The sequence below is a fragment of the Vulpes vulpes genome, chromosome 12 (assembly GCF_048418805.1).
Source record: "Vulpes vulpes isolate BD-2025 chromosome 12, VulVul3, whole genome shotgun sequence".
Classification (NCBI taxonomy): domain Eukaryota; kingdom Metazoa; phylum Chordata; class Mammalia; order Carnivora; family Canidae; genus Vulpes; species Vulpes vulpes.
In genome coordinates this window covers 6662440-6683124 of record NC_132791.1, presented here as the reverse complement: position 1 = coordinate 6683124, position 20685 = coordinate 6662440, and the positions used below count along the sequence as shown (strand labels likewise).

Genomic DNA, 20685 nt, shown 5'->3' with positions numbered 1-20685 from the left:
CTACGGAGGCAATCTGGAGACATATTCATTATCTGATGCTTCGTAGCAAAGTACCCCAATACCTATTGGCTTAAAAAGCCCAAACATTCATTATCTCCCAGTTTCTGTGAGTCAGGAATTTGGGAATGGCTTTGCCAGGTGGTTTTGCATGGGGTTTCTGCTGCCAAGATGTTAGCTGGCGAGAGCAATCTATTCCTGGAACTAAAAAACAGCTTGGGAAACCACATTAATATCAAGTTTCACAGGAAGCAGAGAGTCAGAAGAGAGGAGTCGCACTGACCCGTCATCATCTCTCTCCCACCACTGTAGCCCCCGATCCCCTGGGCTCTGCAGGCCTCCTTCTGCCAGCAGGCACCAGCATAAGTCAGGCTGTTTCTCCAAATGGAACTCAAGATTCTCCTTCTTCAAAGGAACAGACACTTGCAAGTTTCCACAGGGCTGCATCCCCAGAGCTGGATGGCTCCCATCTCCCCAGCACCCCTGCAGCATACCCTTTCTCCTGTAGAGGGCAGAAAGTGAAATCGGTAAATGTGTGTACCCCTCTCTGAGCCACGGTCAGGCTGCCCTGTGGGTCAGGCAGCCCAGGATCACAGAGGGAGGGGTGCCTGACAGCCGGTTGGCTCCCTCCCGCTCTCTTGCACACACAGCTTGAGGTACAGACCCATCTCTACAAATCAAGGGGGAATCTGTTGAGTGTTGGTGGCTGGTGAGGCTACATGGAGACCCAGCCTCCTTTGTACGTTTGTCCTGACATCATCCCCTTTCCTGTGGCTCTCAACACATGGTAGCTCCTAAATGGGGAATTGCTTTTGAGGTGAACTGGGTTTGGGGATGACTGCTGCTTCATGGCAGCCAGGCCATGAGACTCTCAAGAGATGTATCCTCTGCATACTCCAGGGTGACATGAGCTCCCTCTAGGACATGTTCCTGCCGATCCCCGAGTCCAGCAGTGGTGTGTGGGCCCTCATCTTCTTTTTTTAAATTTATTTTGTTATTTTATTTTTTAAAATATTTTATTTATTGATACACACAGAGAGAGAGAGAGAGAGAGAGGCAGAGACATAGGCAGAGGGAGAAGCAGGATCCATGCAGGGAACCCGACATGGGATTCAGGACTCAATCCTGGGTCTCCAGGATCACACACCCTGGGCTAAAGGCGATGCTAAACAGCTGAGCTACCTGGGCTGCCCGGCCCGCCCGGCCCTCATTTTGCTTCATTTTCTGAGTATGTCTCTGCCTGGCTGTGTCCTGAGAGTCAGAATTTGTCTTCCTGTGGTCCTCTTATAACAAACAGAGTAAGGTCTGCCAGCTTGAATTTCTTTTGCTGGTTTCCATGCCCTTTTATCTACAGGACCCAGTGAGTCTGAACCCCCCTAGGTCCCATGCCAGCAAAGTCTGGATTCAGTGCCTTCCCTGTGCCTTCTGAGGCTCACTGTTACCCAGGATTTTTCCTGTCACGTGCATCCCTGTCTGTTCTCCCTTTGTCTCTGGGCCCTGGCTCCCATGCACTTCTACAGCCTCTCTGGGTCCCTGTCACCACCTCCCTGTGCAGACAGCGTGCTCAACTGCAGCTCAGTGGGACTTGGGGGGGTGGGTGGGTATGCCCTCTCCAGGGCCCCTGAATACCCTGGTGAGAATGGCTTCAGGCCCTGTGGCCTGGACATTCCTGGTACTGTCATAGGCCACTCGCTGGACCTGGGCAGAAAGCAGGGATAGTGACCAGATCAGAGATTCCAGGGATGGGTTTTTCAGATTGGCTGAAGGCCCCAGGGTTTCAGCCTGACTTCCCCTCTACCCCATGGTTTATTTCTTGAGACTTGGGGATGTTTCTTTGAGCCTGCCCTCTTTTTGGGTTCTGAAGCAAAGCTATGGCACCTTGTCCTGTGCCTGATGGCTCCCTCTGCTTCCAAGCCCCAGGGTTGCATCGGCAGGTACGGTGGTGTCCATTAATGGCTCTAGAAGACTGGGTCGGTGTACACACAAGAGTGCTGGAGTTGGGACAGCATCTGGTCTCCCATTCTAGCCTGACTTACCTGGGTCATTCTGGGTCCAGGGCAAGTCACCTTTCATATCTGGGCATGACTGTTCTGGCTCCCAGTCGAGGAGGCTGGGCAAGATATCTTCGGGGCCCTTGAGACACATTGATTTGATGGAAGGGGCTAAGTGGGGGAGGCAGAAAGAACAGGTGTGGCTGAGTGGGGTGGGGGTGAGTAGGGGCAAAATTCTTCATTTTGCCCTTATCTGTGAGCCCACGGATGGGCTGGAGGAGGGTGTGTGCTGCACTGGGGGCCTGAACCTCGGCTGTGGGGCTTGGTTTCTCTGCTGTAACAGGATAGAGGGCATGCTGGCCATCCCTGAGGAGGCCTGCAAGGGGTGCTGGGCAGTCTCCTCTGACTTCCGAGTCAGTCTTTACTCCAGGCCTGTCCTGTGCTCCAGCTACACTTTTGGCCTTGGCCATGGCCCTCCAAGTCACACTGGGCTGTGAGTTCCCTGTGAGTGGGCACTGGGCCATTCAGATCTGTCCTTTCTGACTCAGCACCCCCCCGTGCAGGTGCCTGGCTAATGTTTGTCGAATGGAACCAACGGCCATTTGTGCTGGGAGATTTCTCCATCCTGATTTCTGTAAACGGGTTGTTGGTAGGTGATGGTGTTGCTCAGCACAGTGGTCCCGCAGCTTTGGAAAGCCAGATATGTTCAGGCCAAAGCTGCCTTTGCACTGGTGATAGTTTCAGAAGAAACGTTTAGGGTTAAACACAGTGACCTTTGGGTTGATGAGATGGGATCTGTGACTGCTGGCCACTTCTGTCTGTTTCAAAGCCTTTTCCTACTCGACACTGGATCCAGCGTAGTTTTTGTAGGAGATTTCTCAGCTTGAGGGAGCCCCAAAGTGGTAATCGCTCAGATCTTGAGCTAATAATACCATGGATTCTCTTGGTGTCTTTCATCCAATGACCTCCTCACCCTGCAGTGTTATCTGATCCACACACAACCTGGCAAGTGCAGAAACCCCTGTTATTAGCTCCACCTCACATCTGGGGACAAGGTGTCTCTGAGAGAGAGGAGAGTAGTTGGCACTGGAACAAGAACAGGCCTCTTGGCTTCTGAGATCTGTGTCCTGGGCAGGAGAGCAGTAGGAGTTTCTGATGAACGAGGGTTTGCTGGAATCTGGGTTATTTGGGTTTGCAGTTTAAACACCCCCAAAATGTGAGGGGCAAGTGGTTTCTAGGCCCCAGAGGTTAGGGAACTGCTCAGAATTTCCTTCCTTTCTGTTCTCCAAACCTTGCCTGGCCTTCCTCCAGCTAGCAGCGAAGCACAAGCCCCAGCCCCAGTCCCAGTTTCATGGGGCATGTCCAGAGATAAACATTTGGGATGTTGAGGAGATGTCTCACTGTGCCTGCCATGAGGAGTGGTGATCTAAGAGGACACAGCCCGGAGATTGACAGTAGAACCATGTCTGGGCAATACAGGTTACTGAGAGGCCACTTCTGGCTCAATATAAGATGGAACATTGAACAATCAGAGCTATCACAAAAGAAAAAGCGTTCCCATTACAGGAAGTGAGATCCCTATCACCAGAGGTGATCAAGCAGAGGCTGAGGACTGTAAGACAGGGTTGTCATGGATGCAAGGGCTTTCCGGTTGATGTGTGGAGTTGCTGCAGGCTGAGAGGGCCTGCCCTGTCCTCCTTGCCTCCCCAGTACGTGTTCACCAGGTGGATTGAGTTCATTGGCTTCTTGAGGTTCCAGGAAGAGTCCAGTGGACTGAGGAAAAATTATCAACATGTCAGTGAAGGAGAGAAGCCTGATCCTTCTGTCCATGCTGAAGGGCCCACTGGACATCTGTGAGGAAGTCTTGATGTTTTATTTTGTTTTGATATTGTCTTTAAAAAAATTAGAAAACCCAGGGGGAAAATTGACTCCTCATTCTTCACCTGCTTTCCAGCCCTGGCCCTTCCATTATGTTTACATTTACTCCTCCTTTCATCTCTTCCTTCTCTCTCCCACTGCCCTTCCGTTCTTTTTTCATTTCCTCTTCTTATTTTTAATTTTTATTTTTAAAAAGATTTTTTAATTAATTAATTTGGAGCTAGAGTGAGAGAGCAGAGGGAGAGGGAGAGAGAATCTCAAGCAGACTCCCCACTGAGCGTGGAGCCTGACTTGGGGCTCCATCTTACGACCCTGAGGTCATGACCTGAGCCAAAATCCAGAGTCAGATGCTTAACCAAATGAGCCACCCAGGTGCCCCCACTTCTTATTTTTAATTATAGAAGTGCTATACTTCATAAAATTTGTATTGTTGAAACAAGTGATAAAGTCCTCTTGACTCCCCTCCCTCCAATTCTAGAGGTGATCTTTGTTTTTCATTTGGCATCATGCACGGGCACACATGCACACAGAAATATATAATATGTGTATTGTTCTGCAATTTGCTTGTTTCTCTTAAAAACTTATTGCAACAATCTTTCCCTGTCAGGACATACAGAGCTCCCCCATTTTTTTTTTTTTTTTTTGCAATAGCCCCTGTTATTCCAAGCACAGCCAGAGATGGCTCATTTAACCATTTTTATATTGATGGACATTTCAGGTGTTTCCAATTTGTCCTTATTTTAAACAGCACTGGAGCACCAGCCTTATGTGGTTTTTGTCCATAATAGTTACCTAGGAGTAGAATTGCCAAGTTGAAGGACATGCACAATTAAATTGTAATAGGGCACCTGGGTGGCTCAGTGGTTGAGCATCTGGTCGTGATCCCCGGGTCCCGGGATCGAGCCCCACATAGGGCTCCCCATAGGGAGCCTGCTTTTCCCTTTGCCTGGGTCTCTGCCTCTCTCTCTGGCTCTCATGAATAAATAAATAAAATCTTAAAAAAAAATCTAATAGTTATTGTCAGAACTTACCCTCCATTATACTTCTCACAGGGTTTGAGAGTATGTGTTTTCTTATATTTTTAGCCAACATTTGACATTATCTTTTTTTAAAAAAAGATTTTATTTTATTATTATTATTATTATTGTTTTTTAAGTAGGATACATGCCCAGTGTAGAGCCCAGTGCAGGACCTGAACTCCATCTCTGGAGATCAAGACCTGAACTGAGATCACGAGTCAGAAGGCCAACCGACTGAGCCATCCAGGTGCCCCTAAAGATTTTATTTTTAAGTAATCTCTACACCCAACGTGGGGCTTGAATTTACAACCCTGAGATCAAGAGTCGCCTGCTCCACCAACTGAGCCAGCCAGGAGGCCCAACATTATCTGTTTTTTTAAATGATCTGTCAAGCACATTGATAGAAAATGGTATTTTTTTTAAAAAAGATTTTATTTATTTATTCATGAGAGGCGCAGAGAGAGAGGCAGAGACACAGGCAGAGGGAGAAGCAGGCTCCTTGAGAGGAGTCCGATGTAGGACTCGAACCCAGGACCCTTGAGCCAAAGGCAGACCTCAACCACTGAGCCATCCAGGCATCCCAGAAAATGGTATTTTATGTTATCTTACATGTCCCAGATCTCTTTGAGGGCGAGCTTCTTCTTGTACATTTATTGGCTGTTTTGGCTTCTCTGAATTTCCAGTGTATGACCTTTGTCTATTTTTCTATTTTGTTGTCTCATAACTTTATGGTATCTTTCATTGTAATGGACATTTAAAAATCATATGGAGTCAGAGTTGTCAATCTTTTCCCTTGGTGCTTCTGCATTTTGTGTCTTGCTAAGAAGGCCTTTTTCCAAGCTTATAAACATGCTCAGAGGCTTTTCAGCGTGCTCTAGTCCAGGGCTCCTCAACCTTTAATGGACCTGTGCCTCCCTGGGGATCCAGTCAAATTGCAGATTCTGGTTCAGTATGCCTGGGGTGGGGCCTGTGATTCTGCATTTCTGAGCATCACCCAGATGCTTCTGATGCTGGTGGTTCTCGGACCACACTTCGGGTAGTGTGGCTCTATGCCAATGGTTGGTTTCTCTTTCGGGACATTGGGATTCTGCGGGATGGTTGACGGTGGTAGCACGGACTCTGAAGGAGCTCTCTGGCCACACCTGATCTCTTTGCCTTTGGTTTTCCCCCAAATCATCTGTCGTTTTTGTCCTTGTGTTGTGACTGCCTTTCCAGAACACAGCTAGCTGTCAGTCACAGTGGAGGGCTTGTCCTGACCTCCCCCTGGGCCCCCGTGGACTCCCAACCAAGGCCCAGGATCCTTGACTCTCCCATCTGGGCTCGTTGTGATGTGGTTGCAACAACTTTTCCAGATGTCCCACAGAGAGAGCTCTCCAGCGTTAACCTAACTTATAAAGTAATGAGCTCCCCATCACCAGAGAGGGTGTAAGCCCAGGGTGGAGAACCACTGCTGGAGGTATTGCAGAAGGGACTCTCGATGTTGTGACGAGGCTAAGTGGCTTCTGAGCTCCCTTGCAGCCCAGAGACTGGATGGATCTTTGAATCACTTTACATGAACAGAAGAGCATTCTCATCACTGCTACCCCATCTTTCACCCAACAACAAGATGAGTTGACGTTTCTTTTTTTTTTTTTTAAGATTTTATTTATTTATTCATGAGAGACACAGAGAGAGAGAGAGAGAGGCAGAGACACAGGCAGAGGGAGAAGCAGGGTCCATGCAGGACTCGATCCCGGGTCTCCAGGATCAGGCCCTGGGCTGAAGGCGGTGCTAAACTGCTAAGCCACCCAGGCTGCCTGGTGATGTTATTTCTGTTGTTTCCTTAGGTCAGCTGAAGCTGTCGATCGATGCCCGGGACCGGGTTCTGCTGCTCCACAGTGAGTATGAGGCCAGGCGAGGAAGGTCCTCTGTGCCGTTCAGAGGATTTTACACTTTACCTGTCCATTTATGCATTTGTCTGTCCTTTCACCCAGCACACAAGTAGTTACTGAGCTCCTGCCTTGGCCTTCGCTGCCTGGACTCTTCTGTTTGGCCCTGTAGGCCCTGCCCAGCTTTCCAGCCTGAGTGGTTCTTGCTGTTGGAGCCTCCCTGTGCCCTCTTTCCTGTCCTGTTATGTGGACCCCCTTGAGAGCATCATGCTTGCTCATGCCTCTGTGCCTTTGCACGTGCTATTTCTTGTGTCTGGAGTCACCTGTCTTCTTTCTGAATTCCTTTTGAAAAATAACCCTCCCTCCCTCTGATTTTGTAAGAAACATGCCTGCCTTCATCATCATTAAGACTCAGGAAGGAAGGCTCATTTGGCTTCATTTTTTTCCCCTCCAAGAATCACCCCCTGACCTACCTAAGTGCGTTGTGTCCTTTTCTGTGTTCTTATCACAGCCCTGACTACACAGTGTCATTCTGGTCTTTACAGGGAGTGCAGTGGGGCAGCAGCCATGTCTGCTCCACCTGCACTGGGGCCAGGGAGACCCAGGGTTTCCTCAGGCCAGGAGTCTGCCCCCCATGACCACGCCCTCGAGAGGAAGGATGCACACAGGAACAGTAGCTAGGACACCAGGCAGAGTAGACCAGCAGGCGCCTGGGGTCCTCCGGTCCTGGCCTTGGGGGGGCCCAAGGTGAAGTTCCCAAGGACCAGCAGAGGGGGGTTCTTTGCCAGCCAGAGCCTGACTCCAGCTGTGCAAACAGATTTTGCAAAATGCATCTTGGCCTCCACCACTTCATTTGTCCTGCACAGTTTGCTTTGGCTTCACCCCAGTCTTAGGGCTCTTCATCCCTTCCAGCCTGTTCTCTCTCTCCTTTGGCTTTCATAGGCTTCACGCCTCAGACTACGGGAGCCCCGTCCAAGCCAGGTCCAAGCCAAACCCTAGGGCTCAATCCAAACTGGACAGAAAAGAAAATAGCAAAGAGGCTCTGCTTCTGTCAGGCCTGCTGTCTGATTCCTGCAGACCTCAGGCAAACGGCTGTGCTCACGTTCAGGAGCAGGCCTGCACCTCACCTCCCACCCACCCCTTGCTTTTTTTTTTTTTTATTATTATTTTTTCTCTAGCCAGCCTTCCTTGAGCGGTTAGTTACTTGCTTGCCAGGCACTCTGCTCAGCACTGTAGACACATTATCTATCTCATTTAACCGGCACAACTACAATGCGAAGTGAATGTTGTGGTCACTAACCCATTATTATCACTTCTCCATTGAAAAAATAGCAAATTCAGTTGCAGAGAGGCAAAACCACTTGCTCAAGCTCTCACGTCTAGTAAGTGATGGAGCTGGCATGTGTGCTGGTCTGTGAACCCGGGGCCCCAGGCCATCTCTGGACCCAGGCTTTTACCTGCTGTGCTCTGCTGTCCACCAGCCACAGCGCAGCTGACAGGGCAGGGTAAGTTCTCTAGCCTGGCTTCTCCATCCCAGGAGGCAGCCTCATGTGGAGGAAGGAACAGTGGACTAGGAGTCAGGAGATAGGGATCCAAACCCAGCTCTGTCATCCCCATTGGTCTGATTGCTCTGTGGCTTTGGGCAAATTTCTTACTATCTCTGGGTCCCCCATTAGTCTCATCTTCCCCATTAAATGAGGGGTTAAACTTAATAAATTTGATGTTCTCTTTCAGTTGTAAGTTTCAAGGAATCGAATGTACCCTAGAATGGCTCAGTGAGGGTGCTGCCTGCATGTGGGAAATGGTGGGAATGAACTAGATCAGGGAGGGGTTAAAAGCCAATGGCTGTTAGACACATTAGGGACTAGTGATAATCCTTCCCACCCATCTACCCACCCCAACATTTTCATTCTTTGTTTAGTCATAGAAGGCAAAGGCCTGATGAGCAGAGAGCCTGGCATCTGTGATCCCTACGTGAAGGTATATGATGAGCTGGAGGTGGGGATGGGGATGCTTGGGATCGGGGGGAGTGAGGGGCCATGGTACAAGACTGTGCCCCAGGGTCTCAGCACATCTGTGGGCCTGGGGCCATTTAAAGTGGCAAGGACTGCCTCATTATTTGGTCAGTAGGCATTTTTTAGGTCCAGTGATGAGGTGCTGAGCTAGGACAGGCCCCTCCCTTAGCCCAGCTTGGTCCCTAAGGCTTCTTGCAAGAGCTGGAATCTTATGGGTGAGCATAGCGAATGTGTGGGTGATGGAAATCCACAGATAATCCCAAGCCCTCTCTTGAAAAGCAATATTTTCACCCCTCTCCCTGGCAAAACCAGAAGCAAGGTGGCCAGTTTTGGATGGTAGAGGGGAGGGACTGTCTCTGAGGACTGCAAGATCCATCAGAGTGGGGGGCTCCTGCTATGAAGACAGAGGCCCCACAGGGCAGAGGGCCTACTTCTGGCCAGGACCAAAGGCCTGGCACCTCCCAGAGTGTGGCAGCTGGGATGCCAGGTGCAGGCCCTGATGCACCCCTCTCTACCCTCCCCAAAGTCCTCAGGCTGGTCAGAGGCCACTGTGGGCGAGGACTTGGTTAGGAGCAGGGTGGGAGCAGAGGCCTGGGAAGAGCAGCTTGCAGGCCAGAACACAGATTTGGGGCCTTAGCAGAGGCTGACCTGAGCCTCTGGTGAAGGAAGCTCCCAGCAGTGGTGGGGAACTGAGGGGAGAGGAAGAGCAGAGGTGGCTTAGCTGCACCCCATCTACAGCTGGGCCTGTGGCTGCCTTGGTGGTGTCGCCTGCTGCGGGGCCCTGTCTGGGCATCTGACTCCGGTGCCTCGGCCCGGGCTTCTGTTTGTTTCCGGCGTCTGAGGACTGCACTCTGTCCTCTGCGGAGGCCGGTGTGAGGGCCACCCGGGAAGCCTTTGACCTGGGGGATGGGCAGCATCAGCTGTTGGGCTTGGGGGATTCCGCAGCTGAGAGTCATCATCTCCTGCTTACTTTTCTCCAATTCAAGATTTCTTTGATCCCAGAAGATAATCGACTACGTCGCCAGAAGACGCAGACGGTCCCAGACTGCAGAGAGCCAGTCTTCCACGAGCACTTCTTCTTGTAAGAGTCTGGGGCAGCCAGGCCCTCCAGGGGAGAGGGAAGGAATGTTTATCTGGAAACAACTCTGTTTGCCAAATCTAGAAGTAGATCTAAGCAGAAAAACAGTGACTTCTAAAGGATGTCTGTGTTTTCTCGTTCACTGGGGTCCTTGCATCCCTGGCACCGGGCCCATCAGCGAGGTCCGTGGTGATAAGATACCGCTTGGCTGGTTCTCCCAACCAAAGTGCCCAGCCTGAGGCTGATGGCCCCTGACCAGTAGGGATTTTCCCACTGTGCCTCGGGCCAAGCCTTCTCTGTCAGTAGAAGAGATTTTCCAAGCTGTGAGATCCCTCCCCCTTATAAAACTTGCTACCCTCCCTGAGCCTCAGCTTCCGTAGTTGTAAAATGGGCTTAGGAGAGTAGTAGCCTCAGAGAGCTGATGTGTAATGAGACAGTGTAATGCACTATTGATGATGATGATGATGATGATGATTTTTCACCCCTTCCTGAACTCTGAGGCTGATGGGAACTAAAATTCACTAATTTTAGTGAAAATTAAGAACACTTTGGCTTTTTTTCAAACTGCACAAGGTAATTTTGCTTATTGTAGAAAAATAGATCAGCAAAGAGAAGAAAGGAGACCTCCCCCTGCACCCCCCAAGCTGTATTACTTATGACATGCCTCAGCTTATTTCTTCTCAGGTTTTTGGATTTGTGTGGGTGTGTATGCCTGTCTGTGTACGTGCAGGTGTTTACAAAAATGGAATTGTTCTATAGTATTGTGCAGGAACCTCCCTTTTGTCTCAAATGAGGTAATACAGACTTTTGTGTATGTGAATACTCACCCCCCTGTCCCCGCCCTATTGGTACTTGAGTCTCTCTAACCAGTTCCTTATGGTTGTTTAGGTCATTTCTAAATTTTGTTGATTGTGATGGACTGGGGTGCGGCCCTGCTAACCCCCCAACCGTCTGGTTTGCTTTGCAGTCCTGTCCAAGAGGAAGATGAACAGAAGCGCCTTCTGGTCACTGTGTGGAATAGGGCAGGTGACTCCAGGTGAGGGGAAGTGCAGAGCTGGAGGGGAAGGCCTGCTCTAGGCCCCTGGTGGCAGCCAGGTGGCCAGTAGACAGCAGGGACTCAGTTAACGCTTATTGGATGAACGTCGCAGTGGCAACATTAAATCTGAGATGCTGCCACCCCGTCGCAAGGACTGAGTTATCAAGGAGTGTCTGCTGCGCCCTTGGTATCAACAAGGCACCATGTTGGCCTCCGGGGATGCCAGCCAGCCTGCCCGTGGATTCTGCTCTCAGGTGTCTATGTGCAGGAAGGGACACCAGGTGCTGTGTAGACACAGATTACAGTAACAATATACACAGGCTCAGTTCCACAGGAGTAGAAGCTCCAAAGGGAAAAAAAAAAAAAAGCCCATTTCTTTCTTAGTCATCACTGTACCTGGTGCCTAGCACATAGATGTTTTGTAAATATTATTTGAATGAATAAAAGATTGAATGAGTAATAAGGACAGTAAGTATGGGAAGGAAAGAAGTATGTAAGTAAGTAAGTATGGGAAGAGGGAAGGAAATTCATTGTGGGCCAAGGTGATCAAGGAAGACTTCATGGAAGAAATGGGATTGTGAACATGGGGTAGAGATCAAGAATAGGACAAGGAGGGGCAGTCCAGGTGGGTGGCTCAGCGGTTTAGCACCGCCTTCAGCCCAGGGTGTGATCCTAGGGACCTAGGATCGAGTCCCACATTGGGCTCCCTGCATGGAGCCTGCTTCTCCCTCTGCCTGTGTCTCTGCCTCTCTCTCTCTGTCTCTCATGAATGAATAAATAAATAAAATCCTAAAAAAAAAAAAAAGAATAGGACAAGGAGAGAAGGTTTTGCATGAGCAAAGCAAGAGGCAGGAACATGCATGCCAGGCTTGGGCTGCCATGAGGAGGTGGTGTAGGAGGTACAGAGGTTTTACGTGGGAGAAGCCAAACAAGCTATGTTGCATGCTGCGTGGGACATAGGAGGCCGGATGTGGTCATTAGCTGGGGGTTTAGTGCAGCATAGGGGAGGGGTGCTAGGTGAGAGGGAGAATCAGCTGCCCAGCAGAGGTGGTAAGAGCACCTGGACTGAGTACCGTGGCCCCACTGTGAGCAGCCAGGGTTCATTCACCTGGTGCAGCCCAAAGAATCTGGGGGACCCTGAGGCCATGCATTTGTTGAGCAATCATAGAACCAAGTAGTGACCAGATCAGCTCTGCTCCACTTGCAGTTAAATGTTTTTTAGTATCTTAAATGTTATAGCTGGTATGCCTTTTTTTTTTTTTAAAGATTTTATTTATTCATTTGACAGAGAAAGAGAGAGAGAGAACACAAGGAGGGGGAGCAGCAGAGAGAGAGGGAGAAGCAGAGGCAGAGAGAGAGGCAGACTCCTCGCTGACCAGGGAGCCCCATGTGGGGGATCAGGACCTGAGCTGAAGGCAGATGCCCAACCGACTGAGCCCAAGGTCACATGGCCAGTAGTTGGTGGAGCCAGCATGGGGACCCAGGGAGTTAGACCCCAGAGTCTCACTCTCAATATTATATTGCCTCCCGGGGTACAAGCAAAAGGATGGAAGAAAAACTGGCGGGATATAGAGGGCAGGGCAGGGCAGGAGTGGGGGAGCGATCTCAAAACTCCCTGGTGTTGCCGGAGGGTCAAGTACAACGTAGGGACCAGCTGGAGAGATGAGATAAAGAGGTTGGTGTAAGCCAAACCAGATGCATCCATAGGTGTTCTTTGGAGTGGGCTTCCTCCTAAGGTTGGTGGTTCCCACCCCTGGATTTGCATCAGAGTCCCCTGGGATACTTGCAAGGAACACAGCTTCCCAGGTGCCACATCACATGGATTCAGTCTGGTCTTCATGGGCAGGGCTGAGGGATCTACATTTACCCAAGTTCTGGGAGAACCTTGTGCCGTGGGCTTGGTGTTTGGGAAGCTGGCAGTAGAGAGATACTGAGGGGTGTGAGCAGGGGAGAGGCAGATGTGTGTAGGGCTTTGGCAGGCTGAGGAGGAGCTAGGAGATCCTTGCCGTGATCTGTGAAAGAGATGCTTTAGGGGTGGGGGAGGGGAGACAGACTTAGGAGGTGAGATTAATGGTACTTAGTGATGGTTTGGCTGTGAGAGCAGCAGGTGAAGTCAGGGATCATTCCTGAGCATCAGGTGGGGTCCCCAGCCAAACCAGCATGCCCTGAAAAGGCAGGGAACCAGCTTTGGGTACCCTGAGATGGAGGGGCCAGAGAGCAGCCCGGTGAGAGCTGTGTAGGGGGGAGGCTTGCTGACACAGCCCAGAGGGAGAGAGAGGTCCGTGCCAAGGTACGGATGTGGGGGCTGTGCCCACCAAGGCGGTGGCTGAAGTGGTGAGTTGGTGGGACTGCTCAGGATGACAGTGAGTGACAAGGCTCAAGGGTCAGAATCCCGTCTTGGCAGGAAAGCCCGAAGAAGACAGAGGAAGGGTTGTCAGAGAGTTGGAGGACGTCTGAGGAGCCCACGGGATGGAGACAAGTTGGGGAGCAGGTGCTGGAGGCAGGCGCCACACTGGGATCCACCACGGAGGTCTGCCCTCCTGTGAGACCAGAGCGAGCCAGGCAGGGTGCAGTTCATGTTTTTTGGAAAATAAAGTGAGGCCGGCGGGGAAAGTGAGTCAGCGCCCAGCGGGGAGTGTGACAGAGGCAGTGTCTCCACTTGTTGCCTATTTTGGGAAAGTGAGATTCCTTATTAAACCAAACACCGTGGAACTCGTGGTCACAGTCCCAACCCAAAGCTTGAGAAGGACAGAGCAGGCCCAGGCAGGCCCACTTCAGAACAGATGGCCCCTCCGAAGCTGCCAGCACCACGGAGGCCCACTCAGCTGCAGGGAGGCAGAGTGTTGATCCGCCTCTGAGCCAGGAGGCCGACCCAGCAATTGCAGGAAACTTCTGCCCTGCGGAACGCTCTCAGATCACATTGTGCTTCTCCAAAGCGCGGGCATGCAACTTAGCACCATCTAAGACCATTTACCGAGCGCTTCTCTGCGCCAGGCACCTTACCTACATTATCTCATCTAATCCTCCTAGCAACCCCGAGAGCGAGCAACTATTACTGTCCCTCTCTTCAGAGAAGAAGAAACCGAGGCTTCTTAAGGTTAAGGCACTTGCGTGAGGTTAAGCGCTTACCGTGTCCACTGTGTGTGGACATGGCGTAGCAGATTCCATGTATCGTCTAATGCAAGTCTCACAATGGTCTATAAATAAGGTAATGTTACTGTCGCCCTCTTACAGGTGAGGACACAGAGGTGCAGAGAGGTTAACTAACTTGCCTAAGCTAATGCATCTAGGAGGTGGTGGAAACAATTCAAACCCAGGCAGCCTGGCGCTAAACCTATAGCTCGCTTGACCGTCTCACGCAGGCGATAAATGACTCTAAAGCTGTGCTCTTTCTGTGTCAGTACACTTGTTCCTCGGGGCCTGGGCTGCTTCCTGTGGCATTTATCTATCATCTATCTATCATCTATCTATCTATCTATCATCTATCTATCTATCTATCTATCTATCTATCTATCTATCTATTTAATTTATTCATGAGAGAGAGAGAGGCAGAGACATAGGCAGAGGGAGAAGTAGGCTCCCTGAGGGGAGCCTGATGTGGGACTCGATCCAGGGATCACACCCTGAGCCAAACACAGACCCTCAACCACTAGGCCACCCAGGCGTCCCTTCCCATGGCATTTATAATGTGGTTTTACAGAAATCATCCAGCTGAACATGTGGCGGCTACATTTTGAAACTGATAGGAGATAAAAGGGAAGTGTCTGTTTCATGACTTCTCACCATCCTTCCAGTGATGGCTGTAAACTTGGATTAGGGGAACAAGATGGTCTACAGAGGCATTCTTGGGGAAGTGCTGGGTGGTATCCCCTCGTCATGGTGGCACAGTGGGTGCTCAGGGCAGGAGATTTGGCTTAACTCCAGTATCTCCACTGTGAGACGTTGGGTAAGTCCCTTCCCCACTCCGAGCCTCAGTTTCAACTGTGAAATGCAGTGAAAGATACAAAGGTTTCATTTTTTTTCTTTTCAAAGATTTCTTTAAGCTTTTAGGTTGTGTGAGTTTTCTTTTTTCTTTTTCTTTTTTTTTTTTTAAAGATTTTATTTATTTATGATAGAGAGAGAGAGAGAGAGAGAGAGAGGCAGAGACGCAGGCAGAGACACAGGCAGAGGGAGAGGCAGGGAGCCTGACGTGGAACTCGATCCCGGGGCTCCAGGATCGCGCCCTGGGCCAAAGGCAGGCGCTAAATTGCTGAGCCACCCAGGGATCCCCTTTTTTCTTTTTCTAAAGATTTTGTTTATTTATTCATGAGAAACTCACACACACAGAGGCAGAGACACAGACAGAGGGAGAAGCAGGGTTCCCCTGCAGGGAGCTGATGTGGGACTCGATCCCAGGACTCCAGGATCGCGCCCTGGGCCAAAGGCAGGCGCTAAACCGCTGCTCCACCCAGGGATCCCTTGTCCTGGGCATTCTAAGTCTTTTCTCTCTTTTAATCTACTTTCCAAGTGGGACCTCAGTGCCAAGCACAGTGTCATAACGTTAGGTTGTGACCTGACATAGGGAAAAAAAAGGAAAGAAGAGAAATGAATGGAAAAATATGTGTTCAATTTAAGCCATCAAATTAAAAATAAATTGAGATTAAATGCGGTACTCCTGCAACAGAAATAGTTTAAGGCCCCTGAGAGAGAGAGAGAGAGAATTAAAATTCATTCCCTGAAAACAATGCATTTTCATTGTGTGTGTGTGTTTCTTTTTTAAAGATTTATCTATGCATGAGAGACACAGAGGGAGAGGCAGAGGCATAGGCAGAGGGAGAAGTAGGCTCCCTGTGGAGAGCCCCATGCAGGACTTGATCCCAGGACCCCGGGATCACAACCTGAGACAAAGGCAGATGCTCAACCACTGAGCCCCCCAGGTGCCCCTGCATTTTCGTTTTGTAGTTGGTCTCTTACCCTTTACTCAAAAGGTAACTGAGCCAAGTACTATTCCTCATGAGTGTTCCATGAAGCCTTCCCTCTGAGCCTTTGTACTGGCTGTTCCCTCTGCCTGACATGCCCTTCCTCTTCCTGTCCCTGACTTAGCTCTTCAGGCCTCCTCCAGCATCTCCAGTCTCCCAGAGCTTTCAGCGTTTGTTGCCCACACTGTCCATCTGTCAATCTTGCCCTGTTGAGTGATATTCCTTGTATTGCTGCCTTGAATTGCTATTTAAATTCCTGCATGTTTGTCTTCTTTCCTTAATGCCGCGGCTCTTTGCCCAGTGCCTGCCAACCAACCACAGGCATGATGGATTTGTCCATTTGTCAAGACTTCACTGAGTGCACCGAGCCCTGAGCTCAGGGCTTAGCATTCAGAAGTAACCAAGGCTCAGCCCCTGTACTGTATGCCCATACACTTTTCAGGCAGTCTCCAGGGTAAGCACTGGTTCCCAAGATTATAAACTGACCAGTACAAAGCCGTGTACTCAGATTACACGTAAAAGAAGTCTTTCTTCCTCCCAAGATTTTTCAAAAGCAGGCTTCAGGAGTAGCTAATTGAAGAACACTTAGAGTTTCCTGCTTATGGACATTAATTGTGACAATTTACTTGGCCTGAATTAGCATGAAATCATTGGAGGCCCCTTAGCAGGGAAGCAAAGCTCATGGGAGGCTATTAACCATTTAGCATTCTCCAAGCACCAGGGAATGAAAATTCCACTTATTGAAGAGCAACGGGCAGAGGCAGCCTTTATTACAGCTAAAGCGTCATGCTTGAAGATTTAGAAAGTTACAGCCATAGCCGGTGTGAAAGGGAAGTGTGCAACGAGGAAGTGTGAGCACCTAGATACCTGCTCTTGACCGTGTTGACAAAATTAAATCAATGGTGAGGACTTTGGCAAGGTCTTGACAAGGCTTTTCTGGAATGGCAACTCCGATCAGCGTCTGTCGCTCGCCCATGATGGCCACTGTGGCTGTTGTTGCTGACTTGGCCTCTTCCCAGGAGGGAGGAGTTCTTGTTTCTGGTGCTGGGCTGGGAAGATGGATGTGGGAAGGGTTGCTTTCCTGGGGTGAGCACACTGTCCTCCTTGGGTAGGTTATTAGCATGGCCTTGAATGATGGGAGGGGGCAAGGAAGGGGGGGGCAGTGGCGCCCAGGCTGCAGGAAGTGAGGGCGGGGAGAGGGAGCCGGGGAAGTAGCACAGTGACAGGAGCTGGGGAGGCACAGCCAGGTGCAGAGTGTGCAACTGTGGGGCAGGCGACCAGTTCTGAGGATCAGTCCCTAGCGTTCTGCAGCCCTACCCCTCCCTTGACTTAGCTGCCTGTGAGAAGCCGTTTTGTTTTGCTTGGGACTGTCAGGTGGTAAGCTGCCACCCTTTCCGGAGAATGCAAACAGTATGTATTTATAGAGACCTGGTCCACTGGTCCTTGACTGGGGCAGGCTCAGGCGGCGCCCTGCAGGATTCTCAGGGCAGCTTTCTCTAGACTTGCAGTCTGGATCCCACCTTGGACTCACGGTGTCTGGTCCCCGGAAGCTGGCTCTGGGGCACAGACCTTGAATGGGCTCTTCAGAGGGTTCTGTGGTCCACGCCTAGTTAGAGCCACTGGCCTCACTCGGGCTGCTGTAGGCCAGGTTCTGGGGAGGCACATCTCTAGGGAGTTCACTCCCATCTGGGAGGCTCAGTCCATCTTTGGCTTTTCGCTTGTGTCTTCCACAGTGTTTGCTCAATCCCTCCTGTATGTGGGTCCCTCAGATATTGAAGGATTAATGCTTCCATCTAAATACTCATATTGTTTCTCAATCAATAGCTATTAAACCGGTCTCTGGGGCAGTCTGAGTTGAGGATGCTCTAAGAAAGGGGAACAGAAAAATGAAAAAGCAGCTCTATTGTTAGGATAGAGAAAGATATGTTAGAATGGAAGTATTTTCAAATACTTATATACTGTTTTTCTTTTCTGATTACAAGAGTAACACTTTTTTTCCCTGTGAAAATTTGAAAACACTGAAAACCCAAAGAAGAAAATCAAAACCCCTCTAATCCCATTTACCGGGTACAACCATTTTTAATATTTTTGTGAGCATCTTTCTCATTAAATTACTGATTTGTAAACTTCCTTTTCTCTCCCAGTGACAAGATGATTTTTTGAATTTCGTTAATATTAACCTTTGCCATCATTACTGAAAGCTTCCAGGTATCATTCGGTCCCTAATTGGATGTTGGGACTCAATGATTAGTGATTAGTCTCCCGGAACTTTTTTTTTTTTTTTAAGATTTTATTTATGAGAGACACAGAGAAAGAGGCAGAGACACAGGCAGAGGGAGAAGCAGGCTCCTTGCAGGGTTCCCCAAGTGGGACTCGATCCCAGGACCCCAGGATGCAGCTTGAGCCGAAGGCAGATGGTCAACCACTGAGCCACCCAGGGGTCCCAGACTTTAAATTACTCTTAACCAAGGAGGACGTGACTGAACTCAGCCCCTTGCCACAGTGTGACACTCCCACAAGGCCTGACTCTGGCTCATGCCTATTTGTCCAGCTGGCAGCTGGGTCAGGTCTGTGTCTCAACAATTTTTGTGTTGATTTGGACCTTGATCTGAAACTGTCCAGGAACTGCTAAGGTCCTACCTGTACCTGAGAAACGCTTCTTGAACTTGAGGTCCCGTAACTTTTCAGTTGAGCATCAACCCACTGATGTGGTTGCTGAAATTCCCGGTGGGGACTGACTTCTGATCCTTCCAGTACCAGAACAGTTAATGCTAAGTGAAGTAAGTCAGGCAGAGAAAGACAAATACTGTATGATTTCACTCCTATGTAGAATTAAGAGACAATATAAATGAGCAAATAAAGAAAAAAGACAAACAGAAAAACCAGACTCTTAAATAGAACAAACTGGTTGCCAGAAGAGAGGTAGGCCGGGGGGGGGGGGGGGGGGGGGGGGGGAGCGGGGGGAGGGGAGGTGGTGCCCTACCTGGATGAGCACTGAGAAATATAGAATTGTTGCATCATTATACTGTACACCTGAAACTAATATAACTGTATGTTAGTTATACTAAAATAAGAAAAGAAAAAAAATCCCCAAAGCCTATGGTTGGCTCTGAGCTTCTATGGTTGGTGGAAGAGTCCTGCTTTCTGATGTAGGGGGCACGGCTTTCCCATGGGACTAGTTTTGGGACCTTGGGAAGGGGACCAGCTCTGAGTCTCTGCCTTTTCCTCTGTGAAATGGAGAAAATAAGCCCTTTCCACCCTAATTCACAAAGTTGGAAAGATCAAATGAGATGACATGTGTACCAGTGCTTTGTAAACCACAGCATATCGGGCAGACCTAGGGTGCACCCCGTAGAGCCCGGCGAGAGGGTGCTGACTCAAGCCTCTGTTGTTCCCCCAGGCAGAGTGGACTCATTGGCTGCATGAGCTTTGGGGTGAAGTCCCTCCTGACTCCGGACAAGGTGGGTCCCAGGGGAGTGTCCAGCAGGGTCATCCCACCAAGGCCAGGGCTAGCGCAGGCCGAGAGGCCTTTGTCTGGAAGCCCTTGGGTGGGGCTTCTGTCTTGAGTGCTTTGTGGCCTGAATCACACCACGGTTTATCATCTGAGTGGCCAGGGCTTTGGGTCATCTCCTTGGTTGGTTCTTGTCACAGATCGGTTGTCAGGCAGCCCCAAGGCCTGGCTCTGGGGGGGCTCTGGGTCTGCCGTCTGCCACATCAGGACCCTGGCAGGTCCCTCGGAGTTCCCAGCACTCCTAGGCTTGCCCCGGAGGAGGACGGCTAGGTGGTTCTCATCCTCCTGACATTATCTACTAGGTGTCGTGTTGTTGGTCTAGCAAGTGCTTGTGGGGTGGAGTGAGCAACACTAGCCTCTGTGGAGCTTTCCTTTAGGCTGAGTGAGAACTCTCTGGAACCCAGAGACCCCTCCCTCTGGGTAGCCAGTCCCTATCCACCTCTGCACTGTATCCTACCCCCACCCCCTAAACCGGAGGCTTTTGAGCAGGGGAAATGGAGACGCGGGCTCTTTTTACACGCCCACCCTCCACCCCCCACCCCCTGGAGATGTCTTGGTGGCCTCTGCATGTTGTTGCCAGGTAGCCCTGCCACTTTGTGTCCTGGAAGTGAAGTCTGGGGTAGGTGGCTGAGGACCCTTATCCTGTGTGTAGGTCCCAAATGTCTTCTGACCGCAGCACTGGCTTTATTCCCTCCGGGGAGATGCTCCATGGGGACTGCTCAGGAGCCTCAGGATGCCTACTTTCTGGCCTCTCCATCCCTCTCTCATTCCCTCCCTTCTGTTCTGTCAGCATTCATTGGGCTCCTACTGTATACCAGGCACAGTGCTAGGCACATCAAAGAGCCTAGGCACCACCCTGTGGGGAGGCAGGCATGCGAGTAGACCGCTGTTCTCCAGGGACAACAGGCTGTGGGAATTCAGCAGAGAGGAAGACCAGCTCTGCCCGGAGCATCAGGGAAAGCTTCCTGGAGGCGTAGGCGTCGCAGCGCCCTCCGGGGCAGGACGGCTGGAGTGTCTGTCTCTGCAGCAATGATGCTCCTGAGGGAGACTCTCTAGCTGCTGCTGTTTGAGGGGGAATTGGTGGCTGCCCGACCTGTGTCCTCTGCCTCCTCTGCCTGAGTGTGTCATGCCTTCTCTCGTGATAGGAAATCAGTGGCTGGTACTACCTTCTGGGGGAAGACCTGGGCCGGACCAAACACCTGAAGGTGGCCAGGCGGCGGCTGCGGCCCCTGAGAGGTGCGTGCACACCAGCTTCAGCTTCTGCCCAGACACGCGGCTCTGCCTGTCCCCGGGGCTTCTCCCTTCCCTCCCTGCCCCTGTGTTTTGTGGCATCT

The 20685-nt window shown here is 50.5% G+C and overlaps 1 protein-coding gene across 5 annotated transcripts in view; it reads left to right on the top strand.

Moving 5' to 3' along the window:
* The window catches only part of RGS3 (regulator of G protein signaling 3), a 118904-nt gene that overhangs the window by 7316 nt on the left and 90903 nt on the right, over positions 1-20685 (top strand). For 3 of the 5 annotated variants that reach the window (XM_072727574.1, XM_026002803.2, XM_026002805.2), the window contains exons 2-7: positions 6712-6762; positions 8675-8733; positions 9755-9849; positions 10814-10882; positions 19241-19301; positions 20497-20587. In XM_072727574.1, the coding sequence (XP_072583675.1) occupies positions 6712-6762; positions 8675-8733; positions 9755-9849; positions 10814-10882; positions 19241-19301; positions 20497-20587 (426 nt within the window). The remainder of the gene's footprint in view (positions 1-6711; positions 6763-8674; positions 8734-9754; positions 9850-10813; positions 10883-19240; positions 19302-20496; positions 20588-20685) is intronic. The other 2 variants (XM_072727576.1, XM_072727573.1) reach the window with 1 other exon arrangement.